The sequence below is a fragment of the Embiotoca jacksoni genome, unplaced genomic scaffold (assembly GCF_022577435.1).
Source record: "Embiotoca jacksoni isolate LCO1_2020_lvr unplaced genomic scaffold, fEmbJac1.0.p SCAF_15, whole genome shotgun sequence".
Taxonomy (NCBI): Eukaryota; Metazoa; Chordata; class Actinopteri; family Embiotocidae; genus Embiotoca; species Embiotoca jacksoni.
In genome coordinates this window covers 6,953,931-6,971,020 of record NW_027185285.1, presented here as the reverse complement: position 1 = coordinate 6,971,020, position 17,090 = coordinate 6,953,931, and the positions used below count along the sequence as shown (strand labels likewise).

Sequence of the window (17,090 nt, the reverse complement as noted above, 5' to 3'; positions counted from 1 at the left end):
GTATTTGCTAATGTTTACACAGTATATAAATTGTGTGGATTTGAATTCGGACTCAAAACCTTTTGTGATGAACAGCACATTCAGAAATACAATTCTGACATCATCTTTGCTCCCTTGGTTCTTTACGGCAGCTACTTGTGAAATCCATATACCGTCATCCTCATCCAACTAGGTGTTGTTACGCCTTTAACGGTTGCTAATACAACAGCACACGCCCTCTCTATTCAGCTCTTAAAACCGTCCTCGAATGATAAATCCTGGAATGGCTCGGGGCTTTATTTACCAGGAAGCTGTTGCGAGTTAAGCGCTCATCTGCTGTTTTATACCCTGAATCATAATGCACATAGAAATTTCTTTGCCATTTAGTCGGACAGTATAAATACATTTTAATTTGCATCTGGAGCATCACCAACATTAAAATGAATACATCTCAAGTTAATTGCTGAACCAAACCAAAATGTTTGTTTAACTGTTTCTCTGGGTGTAAAATGCAGAGTAACATGTTCTTACAACTTATAATAATAAAACAATACTGCTGAATATTTTCTACAAAGACAGAGATGAAAAATAACCATTGGTCGAGGTTTTCCTGATTTTACCATGATATCTACTCCCTTAACATCTGTATTATTATGGATCTCATCTTTTGATTATCCTCTTTAGGTCTACTCCAACATGAGATCATTTTTCTTCAAGGAGGTAGATAAAGAAAGGTGTTACATTTGATCAACTTTACTTGCATACTAACTGTGTGTGCGTTCAGTGACAAAAGCTAAACAACTCTAAGCTGATGTCATCTTTGTCCAAAGAAAGTCCGTCTGTCTGACCAAATGACCATCTGCCCGAGTGACTGTCTGTCTGTTTAGTGCCAGGAAGTCCCACATGAACCCGTATGTTTAGATTAGTTGATATCTCCCTCAACATCAGACGATGTGATAACAGGCTTACCTTTGTGGATACCTGTCAACAAACAAGCAGATGCAAATTTCTGAGGCAAAGATACACACCTACACAAATAACATCAGAAATAGAACTCTTTTCTCGTTACTGCCCATTCAAATGCATTTCTTGTTTTTTTTCACATGATCTCTGTAAGGGCATATTTCCCTGCTGTGTTGTTGACTCACAAATAATAAGCGTCCAGTAAAAACACAATGGACGATCAAAGTCACATTTAATTCATGCTAAACCGTTGTACCGTCAACCACAGTAACGCACAGCCTGTGATATTCCTCTAGTTTTGAGGTCTTCCACAAACCATCTGACTGTTGTATTTGAAAGACAGTGGTAATAATTGTAGAAATTGACTGATTGCATCACCTTCACGCACATTTCCAGTAAAGGATTGTCAGATAATGATATTTTCACAAGTACAGAACGTGAACGGAGGTGTCATCTGGGCTCCATTTTCCTCACATCTACGTGAAGGAGTAAACAAGCAGTTACCTCAACGCTGCAATTTCTTCTACAGTCATTGGATCTGCCAATTTTTCAAGATTTTAGTAAAAATGAAATAAATGTAATCAAATGTGTAAACATTGTTTTCTAAACCCTTTTACCTGGAGAGGAAAGGGTGTGCGCTGCACAAGCGGTTTAACATGTATCTGTTTTACTACAAACAAACCGACTACCACCATGAAACATTAATTTCCAAATACATATTCACCACTTATTTAGATAATTGATATAGCGTATTCATTTGGCTACTACTGTTGAAATTATTTACCAAATTACCTGCAATTAAAGTATTTCAATTCCTTTGTTTTTGCAAAATAATGTTAAATTTCATACCAAAGATAATCTGGATTGAATAGAATTAAGAGAAATGCAGAGAAAAAGACAATGAATATTGTTCGATATCTGTGAAACTGGGCGGAACAATTTCTACTAAGTGGACGAGGGGAAAAGAAGGGGAGTGTGAAATGCTATTTCGACATGCGGACGCACGCACACGCACACACACACACACACACACACACCCTCTTAATCACTTTGCATTTGTCAACACCGCAGTGAGCCTGTTGCTATGGACAACCTATGTGTATCCCAAGAACTATAGGTAAGAGAGAGCGAGGGATGGCAACAGAGCAAGAAGAAAAAAAACAACACTCTTCAAAAGATAAATCTCATTCTTCCCTTTTTGACATTTAAGAGACTTCGATACACATCTCAAGCTTTGTTAATCTTGTGTACAAAGACTAAAACTGTTTTTGGAAAGTCTTTTAATCAGCGGCTTGACAGTTGCGACAGCTCTCCCACATTTTTCAGTGTTTTTTCCCCCCATCTCTGTCTCCTGTCGGATCGTTCTCAGGCTTTGAAGAGTCTTTGGTGTCTGGTGAATCATCTACAGCTGTAAGCTCCTGTCCTAACACCCGGTCTATCTGCTTGCAAGGCCTATCTCGGTGTCCATCAAGTCTTTAAATCCTAATACCTGGCCTTAAATCAGATAAGTGCGTACCGCAGCATGTGAATCCTGTGACTCATGGGCGGTTGGGGAGGAGAGAGGAGAGAGGTGAAAAGAAAAGAGGAAGTAGGAAAACACAAAAGAGGGGGAGCAGGCAGAGAAATGAGAAAACAAAAGAATGAAATAAACAAGAGAGAAGAGGATGAAAGTCTGTAATTTCAAAAAAGATACAGGAAAGAGTTCACCATATTTTCAGTCATGTTCATTAAATATCTTATTCGTAAGACAAATCCTTCATTTCTAAAATCCTTTCAGTTGCTCTATTGTGTAATTATGTAAAAATACACTGTATAAAAGTGAACATATTTAAAGCTTCAACGAACGTTTTGCATAATTGAGTAATCTCTCAAATGTTGATTATTGATTGTTTATCTTTTGAAAAAGTGTGTAAAATGTGAATAAATGTCCTCCACAACTTCGCTCAGAGATTCAATACCCAACATTCAGTTTACTAAATGTGACGTCGAAAAAAAAGCAGCAAACCCTCATTTTGAGCTTTTTTCCTATAATTATAGCTTGAAAAAAACCTAAACTAATTCATTGATATTCAAAATAGTTTACAACTATTTCTCTGAAATAATCAATCAATTAATCACTTCCTATCTTGCTCACCTCACGCGTACACTAAAAATGACAACTCGACGATGTATTAAAAACTCTGCTATTATTAAGTAAACTGTTCTCTGCAATGGTAAATCCAGTCGAGGGAAAGCTGGAGGGTGAACCTGCGATAAACCGAAGTAGTTATGATAATGAACTCATCTGTTAAACTTCATTCTGGGTGTTTCTCTCTCACTTTAACTGCGTTTGTGCAGTTGGGCTGATCCCTCTGCCAGCCTCGGGTAGGATAGACCGTGTTGACAGAAAACACAACCCCTTGAATCATCTCACACACACACACACACACACACACACACACACACACACACACACACACACACACACACACACACACACACACAAACCTGGGCGAACAGGCTGCCTGACTGGATCAATGGTGGGCAGGTTATGTAAGATCTGAGGCTGCTTTGCTCTCAGGGTTGCAACTTTGAGATTAAACTCATCTGTAATTTTCATTCTGCAGAGCTGTTGGGGTGTTTTGGCAGCACGTCATAACAACTTTAACCTGCCATAATGGCTTTATGTTTCACAGTGATTAATTGTGTACACCGAGGTAAACCACCTGTGGTAACAGTGACACAATCAGAGAGTCCATATTTTGTTATTACCAACAGATCGATGGCCATAATTAGGAGCAAACACAGACTGAGGTTATTTATTAGTGCCTCTGGGCCTGTGAACGTTTGAACACAGATGCAGGGGTGAAACAAAACCAAACAAATCTGAAAATAAACATCAGTTTCAAACATTAAAATGTGTAACCTTATTTAGGAACCTGATGCAACCTGCTAACTACGCCGAGACAAACAAACTTTAGAAGAATATTGCAGCTAAATTAAAACTGATAATTTTCTGCATTTAACAAATATATGGGGTCAGTCGAATGGATTAATATCTCTTCTGTATTTGACATGAAAGCAAAGTGCTCCTATGAATGGCATTGTTCACGTGGGGCCTTTCTGCTACGGTTGTGCAGATGCCTGTTCATAATCAGACGACCGGCAGCCTTTAAGTGTGAGAGTGGTGTACAACTTATATCCACGTCTATAGATCTTTGTGGAGATTGCACAGTACTTTATATCTAATCTGGCTTGTTTGCTTTCTTGTCTGTGCATGTGTGTGGCAACCTGTAAAAGTGAACATGCGGGTAGAGCGAGGTGGCGCAAGAGGGGGCGGCATGCGGGTGTATTCATGGGGCGGACAAAAGGAGCCAACAACAAACAAGGATCTCCTCCTGCATGACTGCACAGACCAGACACCTCACACATTGTCCCCAACTACTGTTACACTGGCTTTAGCATGCTGCGTCTCAGGTGGCAAAGTTTGTGATTGAATGAGTGTGTCTGTGTAATTATGCCCATGCACATACGAACACGCCGAGAAAGAGCATCTGTGGATGTTGTGTCACACACGTCTGTAGGTTTTTCCGTGTCCATCTCACCTCACTTTCCTTGCTCTCGTACTTGTTGGCGTTCTTGCCTTGGCTCTTCCTCCTCAGCTTCTTAAGATCGGACTGCGACCTCTCCAGAGAATCTTGTTTCACCTTGTGCTCCATCTGGTATCTCTTAAACGTGGCCTGGATCAGAGAAATGATTCATGTGACTACTGGAACACCAACCGGATGGTATTTGTCAGAACCATGTTAGGTGGCAGAAAGTTTGCACTTTTAGAATAACTTCCTTTTAATAAAGTGGAGTAAAAATTGGTGAAACACCATGACACACTTGTACCTCAGTTTGTATACGTTGGACACAACAAACATGTTTCACATTATAAAGTATGCAGCCTGGTGTATAGAAAAAAAACATTTATTGTAACTATTACTATTACTGATTTTTAATTTGCTAGAACTGATATTTCATCAATACATTGAGTATCGATGATGCATTTTAGGCTGGTTCTATCTGACATATATTGACAATGCAAATTTGAAATCAGATAGAAATAGCTCTACTAATTGAAACAGTAAAGTTTGTGTAAAATAACACGTTTCCAGCAACCGTTGTGCAGTCATACAGACCCACTGCAGATCACAAGTATCAACCATCGCTGACTCCACTTTGGAAAAAAAAATATGTTGGATCACTTTGACTTGCATTTCTGCTGGAAAACAGAACCTTCTTTAACTTCTGTGTTGTGTTGCAGAAATAACTCTCATTCAGACATAAGGTAATTACCATGACTGCTCTGATAATGACAGCAAATTGTAGTTGAATGGTTATATGGTTCATGTGATTTGAATGTCTGTCGGAGATCACAGCTTATCTTCCGTTCATCCTCTTCACATGTTCATGATCAAAATTCAAAAATCTATTCAACGCTCAGGCATTTTGCTCTGTATTTGTGCTTCTTCATCATTTCCCGCCACCAACAAAGCAACATGCAAAATGTAGCAGACAAGAAAATCACAACGTATTTTTATATGGAAGTGTGTTGTCACAATGAGAATGCACTGCTGCCACGTAAGGACTCACAATGCACGTGTACACTCATACAGTACCAACTACTCACCGTCATGTATTTGACATCCATGTCAGTCTTTCTCTCCAGCTCGGCTATTATCTCCCTGTGAAACCTCTTAAACTTCAGGTGAGGAAGAGGAGGAGGAGGAGGGGGGGGGGGAGAGAGAGAGGGAGGGGTGACATGAGAGAAGAGCAGGGAGGAAGACACATTGGTGATTATAAACTTGATGGGAGGATGGAGGGCTACAGCTTGTCAACTTTGCTGTCAGCAGCAAACAGATAATGCGCGTGATCATTTCGAGTGTTCGGTGCGCGTGTGCGGGGGCGAGAGCCAAGTCCAAGGTTGCGCTTATGAATGAGTCAGAAACAAAGCGTGGGAATGCCCACAGTCTTCTCTCACTTTCTCTACAGCGCTCTGTCATTAGTGCGAGGGTGTCAAAGCGCTCCCCTAATCGCAGCCTGGTTGCGATGCAGTGTCTGCGCCCACATGGGGCGGATCCGTGATTTGGAAGACCCCATTACTGAGCACGCAGGTGACCATGAGGCCTGTGTCGTATATGTAACTCGGAGCGTCACTGAAAGGTTTTCTTCCATCCTTTTTCTCTGATCTGAATTGATGCGGTGACTCACAAACCGGAGTCCATTAACAAGTCAACCCACCCACTGATGCTGTTAGCAGCACTGTCTCGGAGGAGTGCCTCGCAACTTTCCTGCCCCGGAGTTCATCTTTAACAGGTTATTTTCAAACTCTGGTTTTATTTATTTTCCCTCGACAAAAAAAACAACACATTTTATTAAAATAATGTTATTGTTACTGTGTTATGATTTTCTCAAAGTTCTTAAACAATATACATGTTACCATCATAGTACAGTGATGTTGTGCTGAAACATCAGTCAATGAATCAATTAGTGGATAAACAGAAAATATCAAACATTTGTATGTTCCAGCCTCTCCGGCGTGAGACTTTGCAGCTTTTTAAAAAAAATTTTTATCCCGCATTGTCACCAAAAACGTTTTATTTTGGTGATGGCAAAATTAAATAACTGGAAGAAGAAAACCTGTGGCTCTGGGAACGTCTAATGACCATTTGAAATTAAACAGTTAGAAAATACAATATAATAGATGAATGAAAATAGTGTTTATTTGCAGCTCTACAGTGGCGTTCGCATGTTATAGATCCAACGTAGGCTTGTACTTTATGAAGCAAATTGTAACCGCTCCAGCTGGTATTTTTCCCAGGACATGTTGAGACCTGCCCCATTTCTCAGCAAGAAAACAGAATGACAAGTGCTCCTACAATCCAAACCTGTTGTTTCCCCTCCTCACCATACCCTATTTATTATTGTATTTTGCCAGTCCATGATGCTACTATCGTTCACGCAGGTGGGGCAGAAAGCGAGGCGGCGTCTATCTACCACAGGTCAAAGAAAGAGAGAGAGAACTATTGGCTGACCGTGTCTGCCACTAAACAGTGTTTACTGAACTGAGGTGTAATTTGCAGTTTGTCTGGAAATATATTGAGCAACAAGTTCAGAGAGTGACAGTGTCTGACAATTTGGGAGGGACGACGCTATTACAGCGCAATTAGATGACACAGGAATGTGCAAGTGCCAAAAACGTAGAACTCACATTTTCCTCCAGCTCAAGATGCACCTTCCTGTGGACCTCCGAGATCTCCATCAGCACTACACCTGTCAGACGGAGGGAACAAAGGAGGTGAGGCAGATGAATGTGCGCGCAAGCAGTCGTCCAATTGTATTGTCGTGTTTGTTTTTTCTTGCTGTATTTGCCGTGCAGAAAATAAAAGCTTATCGCAATAAAGGCTATTGGGAAACACTGACGACCGTCTGCAGTGACAACGAACGCGATGTACAGTGTAGACCGTGAATGAATGAACGTATTGCAGTGAAAGGATTCATTTTATTCGTTAAAAATCATCAAATGTCCGCCAGCCGCTGATGTGATAAATAATGTACATGCGCCTCTACCTGACGAACTGGACCACCTCCTGCTCTGGTAATCAAAAAGAGCCCAGATGGCAGGCAGCCACAAATTACAACCTTCTGTATTCTGTCATGTTGCTCATAAAAGCAATCAAATTAGGATTATGGAGCGCAATCATTACGTGGAAAATTGTAATTAAATGTCCTACTGGCCTCCCAACTCTGATTTACGGCTCTCTGTGTGATTTAAAGCTGATTACAAAAATGATGAAAAAAAAATAATTTATAAACACACATTAATTCACAGAACTTTAGGGATTTTACTGCCATGGCTTTCATAAATCAAACACTAGAAATTGAAGCATCCAAACAATTCTACGAGACCTGAGGTGGAAAGTAGCTCAGTGCATTTACTCCACCACGGAACTTAAGTATTTCCATTTGAAGTTACTTTGTATCTCTGCTTTAACATATTCGAGCCGTAAATATTGTACTTATTGTAATGACAGTTTTAGGTACTTGTTACTTTTCATATTAAGATTTTGACAGTATTAGTTTTCTTTACAAAAAAAGCACATGATAGGCTAAGTAAATACACAACTCAGAGTTATCTGGTGGCCTTTTTTTTGGGAGGGGGCGGGGGGGGGGAGGAGGCAATATCCAAAGGTCGGGAACCAGAAAATTGAACAAGTTAAACTATCGTCACCTCGAGCAGCTACAACAGTAATAAAAGACTGCTTACATGATTCCACAGTTAGATAATACAAAAAAAAATAGAATACAATATCAAAGGGAACACTTTACTGCATAATGTGTACTTTTACTTTTGATACTTTAACTGCATTTTACTGTTACTTTATTATTTTTACGCAGAACCAGGAGCAATAACTCTACTCTGAGCCCGATAGCCTTCAAGCTGACTTGTTTGTGTTGCTAACATGCCGCCTGTGGCCTGGAGAGTGCTGCTCACAGATTGAAAAGGTCTCTACAAGTATTTGCACACCCGTGTGTGTGTGTGTGTGTGTTTGCTTGGCTGCTGCAGTGCTTTGGTGATCACCATTTTCAACACCCCTCAGATGACTGCTAGACATGGAGGAACAGTGTGTGTGTGTGTGTGTGTGTGTGTGTGTGTGTGTGTGTGTGTGTGTGTGTGTGTGTGTGTGTGTGTGTGTGCGCGCGCACGGAAAAGAGTCTGCGCCAGAGATTCTGATAACTTGTCTTTGCACAGAAGGAGGGTCACTTTATGGCTGGAAGCAAAATAGGAAGAACGATGGAGAATCAACAATGCTGAAGCAGATGAACTCCAACTTAGTCCGAAAATTTGTATTCCGTTTTTAATCTTTATAATCTTTAGGGAGACCTCTGAAAGACAAAATATGTACGGACAATATGTTACTAAAGTGGACAGTATTTTGTATGTTGGGTATATATTTGTGTGTGTAGCATAGATGTCAGCTACATGACAGATCTGGCTTTCACAGGATTTAGTGTTGTCTTGGATATAATAGCAGGATGCAGAAACTTGAGACTTTATGCTGCGTCTTTTTTCCGCACTGACTTTTTCCCATGGGCACTTGTTTCCCATGTAGCAGGAGCCAACAAGTACAGCTGTACTGTAGTGTGAATAATGATGTAACCTTGAGACATTATTAAACAGATTTTTCACTGCACAGATACTGTTGCTTCTGCTTCAGAGCACACAAACAGCTCCCGTTTTTACAAACCGAAGAACCGAGGTGACGCAATGATTAAATACACAACAAATGACTCATTAAATATTTGCATATTTGATGCTATAGACCCATATTGAAACATACGGACCTATATGAACAGGCACCATCTACACAAACCTCTCAGCAGGGTTTTTAAATGATAACCCATCAATTTTTGCAATGATGTACCTTCCTTCGGTGGCGTTTCCTCCAGTGGAAAAACAAAATCCAATTGTCTTTTTTCAACAGCGCTCTAATGTGTGAAAATATACTCTGCAAATCCTTGACACCTGTTCAATATGCTGTCAGTCTGCTGTATCAGTATGACCTGTACATTCATCAGTATGTAAACACTGCCCTTCCCTGCTCTGTCGCTCTACACCCCGACTGCCCCACCTTGCCTTACGGTGAGACTGGCTGTGGAGAGTTCAAACAGCTCGGCAGATAAAGGCCATCAGATCAGCCCTTTAACAGAGAAGAAGAAAAGTAGTTGATGGGGGGGGGGGGCAAAAGGGTAGGCTGGAAGAGAGAGAACCTAAAGTGTGTTAAGAAAGGGTAGTCAGATAGAAAAGGGGAAATTAAGAAAAGGGATGACAAGTGTTGCTAAGTACCGAATATCGAAAGAGACAGAAAAAGAAAGGAGACGGAAAAAGTAGAAAGCCGAAGAATATGTCCACCGCATTACAGCAAAGGATGCTCGTTCAAATGGCCAAGTTCTCTTATTTCACAACAAGAACAATCTTAAAAATTTCAGCAGGTGTGGTATTAAAACAAATATCTGACAGACTGGTTTATTTGCACATCGTTAACATATTCCTACATCTTTAAAATGAATGAAATCAATTCAAAGCTCCCATATTACTGATTGCATAAAAATATCTTGGCTGCAGTAACGTCACAGTCACCAACAGTCTCTTTCTAGCAGTTCAAGCTCATTTGTTTATTGTTGTCACGGTCCGTACAGTACGTTGCTGGGCAACGGGTGTGCTCTATCCAGCACGGCGCGAGGGCAAAAGTGTGTCATGATGAGGATAACACCAAACGCAGTACACCGCCATTAGCTAATAGAACAGAGATAAACCAACACAACACAGACAGGCTGTAAACGGGTCTGGACTCATGTGCAGTTTTACATTCGCCTTTACAGAGTTGATAACTGTTACTCAAACACGAACTCTAGCGTCGCGCAATTAAGCGAGTGTCATCCAACAGGAACAAAAAATATATATTGTTCTTTTTCCTTTCATAATCCATGATGTTCAGGCAGACGGGTCATGCTCATCTGTGCGTGTTTGCAGTTTATGTACAATGAGCATTTGATTGCAACAGATTTAACATGGAAAAATGTTATCAAGCAGCATTCTTATGCCATGCAGTTTTCTCTGCTGGAACAGATTTTAAATAGCACAAGAAAAGGAAAATAAAGAAAATACAGTCCGAGAGTTAAACGGCACTGAATCTGTGCAAAACCCCGAGAAAACTCTCTCCTCCCTTTGAGCTGATTTTTAAGACAACATTTTGCTGGTAACATGCAAACAGGCCCGCAGTTCCTCCACTGTTTTTCACTGTGGACAAAATAATCCTGGCATCGGTGAGAGCCACCTGACACACCATGCAAACATGCCTAGATTATGTAAAGTGGGCCTGTTGCCATTTGAACATTGGTCATTGTGTGTTTGTGTCCATATGAAGTGTTTATAAAGCCTTTTCTGACGCAAAAAGACAATATTGGATGAGATTAAATTCACTGAGGATGGTGAAATGCTGAAGAGTCATGGTGTCTCACAGGCTGGTAAATACTTATTTGATTTGTGTAGCTGCAGCAGTTGTAAAGTCCTTGTCCTTCTACTTTTGTTTCCTGCATCAAGACTTAATTTCACCTCAAATATAGAAGATTTAAAGGAATGTCTCGTACATCCTGGTCTTTCACATCCTATTTCTCGCTCCTTGTTTGAGCAGGGAAGTCAGAGACCTCAGTAGTGGTTCAAAGAAAGAACTGTTGACATTTGAACTCTGGCAGGAAGAGGAGGGAGAGTAAAGAAATGAAAGGAGGGCGGTAGGAGTACGGGGTGCGCCGGTCTTCCAGTACCTCTCAAGAGTATCTGATTTCCTACTATGTGTCACTGGAGCTCGGGTTTCTGTCAGAGCAGCCACACAACGTCTACGAGCAGGCTCCGATTGAAGAGGCACAGACTTCCTTGTTCTTTGTGCAAAAGCTAATTTCTCTTAATTATAATCCTTGAGGCAGATTCTATGTGGAAGTCTTGAGATCGTGATGGCATCACATCCTGACTGGTTACAGAGATGTGCAGGCCAGACTCCAGTTACAGTGCATTTGGGTTTACAGGCCTGGTTCATTAGATTAAATGAGACTGTTCGTGGAGTGTATTTAATCACCCCCTGCTCTACATAATCCAGCATAATGACTCGGAGGAGAGTAGTCTGTCATGAGACCACAGTGTCTCTCTCTCTATCTGCATACTTCATGCAGGGATTAGCGGGCTCTGAAGTGTACTATTCACATGTCAGAGGTGAGTGTGGCACAGTCTGGACATAATGACTTCACCCTACATAACACTGTTTTGTAACGCTAATAGTGTGTCTAGGTCATCACAAAGACTAAGCATTTCAGTCTGAACATTTTCCCAAAAAATAGAAGTTTATCCGTTTTGAATATTAAACCAGGTGATGTCTGGGTAAAAAAAACAACAACACTTTTTTTTAAATTACTTAGATGGACACTGATAATAATCAGCAGTTTGCTCATTTCCTCTTCATTTCCTATTACACAAAGCAGATGTGGTCACCACAAGAGAACATGAATTACAGCTGTGATTACTCTTTCAGCGGCCACCAACAACAATTTTGATACACAAGCATAAAATCCAGGTGAAAATCAGGCCTGCTTCCTTTAAACATTTTGGGTATGTCTGGATGGAAATCCAAGTCAAATAAAAACAGCAAAATCTCAAATTTGAAAACATGAAAAAAAAAAAAAAAAAAAAAAAAAAAAAAAAAAAAAAATCATATTTTGGCACATTGGTTTGGAAAATAGCCCAAACGATCAATCTGGTATTCAAATAGTTAGCAATTCCTTTTCTTTTGCTGGGCTCATTGATTAATCGACCATTCACTGCAGCTCCAAACCAGAGTGTTTCTGCCATGTGATTATGTTTACGTCTAACAGAAAATATGTCTAAAATGTGGCAAGATCTCAGATAGTCTTAAATTAAAATTGAAACAAATACAGTCACATCCTCAATGCGTACACACATGATCTTCAAAAGTGATGAGCTAGCCAAAATTTGGGGATTATTAACCACCTTTAAATTAAAGCAAAACTGGCTGGTAAACTAAAAGACCATTTTTAACCCAAGTACCAAAAATCCATGTAAATCTCTTAAACCACACCTGCAACACATTACATTTCTCATTTAACACAAACACTTAAGTCTTTGCATTAAAAACAATGGCTGACTTAAAGTCACACTATTCAATAGTAAAAAAAAAAAAAAATCTTTTCACTATTACAATTTAGTTTAGCCAATATAAATTCAAGTTGACCATTAAGAAGCAAATTGTAAATTTGGCACCTGTTAATTTTATACGCAAGTTAATGTTTCATTTTGTGGGTGGAGTGTCTCTATAATTGTGTCACGAAACTGACACAAATACAACACCAGGTGGCCCTTTCCATTGTGCTGCTGAATTGAATTAGCAGTTTTGCTACTAATCAGCAGGGGAGATGAGAGACATACAGTGGTTAAATCAAAGTGTGCCTCTGGTGACAATGAGTTAGAAAGCCAGACATCTTTGGACTGCAAATTAGCTTGGGGGAACTGAAGCCTGGGGAGTTGACTTGGAACAAACAGAGGACCAAGCAAAGTCTGTGCCGGTGTATTCCCCAAACCTACCGCACTTAGAGTAAACCACGCACCTCGAGCATCCTGCTTGAAGTAATCAAAGTAAAACTTTGGATGCGTTTTAGCTTCAGCAGTCTGAAGAGAAGACTGGACATTACCATACCAGCTTCCATCATAACATGTACACTACTGAATGCTTGGAGTTTGTTTCATAGTTTGTAAATTACTTTGCATGGCTTGTTTAAAACTTTGAAATTCTAATGAAGCCCAGTGCACCAGGCGACTGTTTCCCCGTCCAGCTTGAAGAGTAAAGGTGGCCACATTTTGGCAATGGGCTCGCTTCTCTTATGACATTTGGCCGGCAAAGTTAATTTCGAATGAAGCCAATAATAAATATCTGACCATTTTATTGATAAATACACTGATTTAGTTCAGATATTTCAATATCAGATTCACAGTGATGACAGTTGAAGTCGACAGTATATCCTTCACTATTTTTGTTTACCAACTGAAGCTAAATATAATCTTATGGACCTTTACAAATACTCATTGTTACCATACAGGGCAGAACAATGAGGACATTTCCCAGGCATACAGATGGGGGGGGGGGGGGGACGACGACCGCTCATCCCCAAAAATGCAACACTGATGTAAAACATATTGTTTACTACAAAGCCATTTTGAAACACTGAGAATAGAGACTCAGAAAGGTTCAGAAGGTACAGGACTTTAGGTGCATCCTGGCTTGCTAATGCTAACACAGGTCCTAACCGTCTTTACAGCACCATCTTATCCATAATGTCATAATTATCTGGCTACATTTGTCTTGTGCCTCTAAAAGTCTTCTTTTCTCCCAATGATGGGCTGCAACTAACATAAGGTGGTGTGACCTGGTCTCATGAAAGCCATGAAAAAGACGTGAGGTCGATTCTTCATTAAGATTTCTCATTTCTCTGGAGCATTTTTAAGACCTTTGAAACGTAGGTTTCAGGACTTAATGGTCATTTTAAGGACAATCAAGGTCTTAATTTAACATAAAACCCATATCAGAAAAGAGGGAACTATCTCCCGAGTCTGCAAATTTCCACCAGTTTATCCCAGCAGAGAGTCAGAGGACAGGGCAACGTGAACACTTACCTAATTCTCTGGAGACAGGAGAAACTGCAGCATTCTCCCCAATCTTAGACACTGCATCAAAATACAACTTTCCTGCCAGTGTCATTGCTGTGAAAATAACAAAATGATCATTAATGTTTGCCGAAGCAGTCCCTAACACCTGTTGAAGGCCACAAAATAACATCTTAAATATTCTCCAATCTCTCCGATATACCTGCACTACATAAGCCCTCTAGTTAGCCGTTTGTCTAAACTCTAACCATATGAATGTTTATCAATGTAACAAAGAAACTTACCAGCCACTGATTTCTCATAGCTTTTTCCCAGGTTGACCAGGTTCCTCAGTCCTGGGTTGAACTGTTCCATCACATTCTTTATGGTTGGATACAAAAAAAAAAAAGACAGACATTGATACTTAAGATGTGGAAAAGAATGACATGGTGTCACACTAAACCCTGTTGACTGTTCATTTACAGGAACTATAACCTATGCCCTTCAGGCACAAATTCAGCTGCATGCCATGCAAGCAGATAATGTCTGACAGACAAAGTAATACAAGACAGAAAAGTTCAATTTAAACAGAAGTGCAAAGACAAAAAAGAGAGAGAGAGAGAGAGAGAGAGAGAGCAAAAAGGAGTGAAAACCAAATGAATTTAACAATACAGAAAACAGGAAAAGATTTTTCCAATACGCCAAACAGAAAAAAAAAACTAACAGGAGTGGGGCCTCCAGTTTTAGATGTCCCTTAATCAATGTCTAAGAGTGGAACTATCATTCATAATCAAGCTTTAGACTCAGCACTGCTCTCTATCTCTACAATTATATAAATTATTACACTTTTATTTATGTCATGTCTAACCCTGTGATGACTATAGGATAAGGTCTTAGTTAATGTAGCACACCCAGGTCTAAAATGAATAAAACTTAAGTAAACCGCCTTAGGACACACATGGCAAACAATGTTTCATGAGCCTTGCAATGATCAGCCACTTCTGACTCCACACATCCTGTATTAGCTACAGATAAAACTCTGATGAGATCTATAAATGTTTTATTTAATTGATGGCATCTATTGACCTACTCCATTAACAGAAGCTGTCATTCTGTCAATGCTAAGAGAGAAAAAAAAAAAAACAACACTCAGGCTTTCACAATGCATGACGCATGTAAACATTCAGATTTCCATTTCATCAATCTTTGTGAAACAACACAACTTGCCACTAATTGGCCACACTATTGTATTGCACTATTGTACAAAGTATTCTGTGAGCCTTGTATCACCATTGTAGCGGTGAACCGGAGGTGATGGCTGCCGAGGAGCCGGCTGTATAATCTTACCACACAAAACACACAGCCAGCTAAATTATTAAACCTGGAGTCTCTTCTCCTGGCTTTCACCACACCAATGAGCTGTGCAGGATGCCCCGAGAGAAGGCCCTTAATAAAAAGCTGTTCAAGAGGGCTAAATGGCTGTGAGAAAAACCTGAAGTCTCTCTTTTTTGTTGTTTTTTTTGTTTGTCCCCCCCTCTCCAGCTCTTTATACACAGTCGCCTTTATTGAGACACCTGTGGAGTGCAGTATGTAGAGAGTGCCAACTCTTAGGGGGGGGATTTGGAGCAAGTGGCAGCTCATACTCGGGAGAATATTGTCTTCTCATTGGTTAGGTCTCCTTTGTAAACTCGCTGAAATCCCAGTACTTCACAAAATAAAGCTAATCTATTTATTTGAAGGACAGTTCCCCCCCCCCCCTACTATCCAACAGGGGAAACCCCAGCTTCCTTTCAAAGCACCCACTTATCTTCAGTAAATAAATTAAATCTAATTACTGGATGGCACAGGCGCTAGCAGACTCCACAACAGAATGATGCTGATCAACCATGGCAGCGCTCCTAGGGTGGGGCAATTTTCTTCAAAGCCAGTGATTCAACTCACTAATAGTCATTTAGTGGCTCTAAAAAAAAAAAAAAAAAAAAGCCTCTGAACGCAAGTAAAAACTGCTGCTAAACTTTATTAAACCCTGCAGTCTCGTAAGTCAAGAGCAGTCCCATAACTTAGAGCAGGGATTCTCAAAAAAACAACAACAACACAAGACCCTAGGCTATTTTAATGTGTGTATACCTCTATAATATTGACTGTACGGTTTATAAAACTTACTACTTTATCAAGACATACACGAGTCTATATTTTCTGCTACAATAAAAGATATATATATATAAAAAAAGGAAGTCCACCGTTGTCTCCACCAATTGTGAACTTTAATAAAAGTAATAAGACAAATTACCACTTAACTAACACCTATTAGACGTTTGGCTGGTAAAAGTTCCTGTTTGACCTGAAAGCTGTTAAAGTGAGGACACGTGGGTGTACGGAGGTCTTTTTTTTTTTCTTTTTTTTTCTTTCTCCCGTCGTGGTCGCACCTGTTGTGCTCCCAGCTTGTACCCACCTTGTATGTGGTTTCCGTGATCTTGCTCACGTCCTCCACGTTCCTCGACATGTTCAACGTTGTGAACCTCGCGACGCTCGACGAAGAAATATGCTTATTTGTGTTTTACAAAAAAAACAACAACAAAAAAAAACAACACACACACTAACGGCGCACACACACACACACACACACACACACACACACACACAAAGTCCAAGTGGGAAGAAGTTAACAACGAAACCTACGGACGCATAACATCCCTCATAGCCAGCAGGAGACGCAAGACGCACAACAACACAACAAAAATAATAAAACCGAGAGGAACAAAAAAAACAAAACAAAAGGAGAAAAGTATCTCCCGCGTTGCAGAGTCCTGCTGTCCGCCGCTGCTGCTGCTGCTCTGCGTGTGAGCGAACACGAAAAAGCTGAGCTGTCAAACTTGTTGTAGGTGGTTCGTAGGGGAGGAGGCCTGCGGAGGGAGGT

The 17,090-nt window shown here is 40.3% G+C and overlaps 1 protein-coding gene across 1 annotated transcript in view; it reads right to left on the bottom strand.

The window, feature by feature from the left end:
- The window catches only part of baiap2l1b (BAR/IMD domain containing adaptor protein 2 like 1b), a 30,320-nt gene extending 13,293 nt beyond the window's left edge, over positions 1-17,027 (bottom strand). The window contains exons 1-6 of the mRNA XM_069149177.1: positions 16,626-17,027; positions 14,479-14,554; positions 14,204-14,290; positions 7,178-7,239; positions 5,597-5,668; positions 4,527-4,661 (exon numbers count right to left, since the gene is read on the bottom strand). Coding sequence (XP_069005278.1) covers positions 4,527-4,661; positions 5,597-5,668; positions 7,178-7,239; positions 14,204-14,290; positions 14,479-14,554; positions 16,626-16,676 — 483 coding nt within the window. The 5' untranslated portion in view covers positions 16,677-17,027. The remainder of the gene's footprint in view (positions 1-4,526; positions 4,662-5,596; positions 5,669-7,177; positions 7,240-14,203; positions 14,291-14,478; positions 14,555-16,625) is intronic.
- Positions 17,028-17,090: the final 63 nt, after the last annotated feature.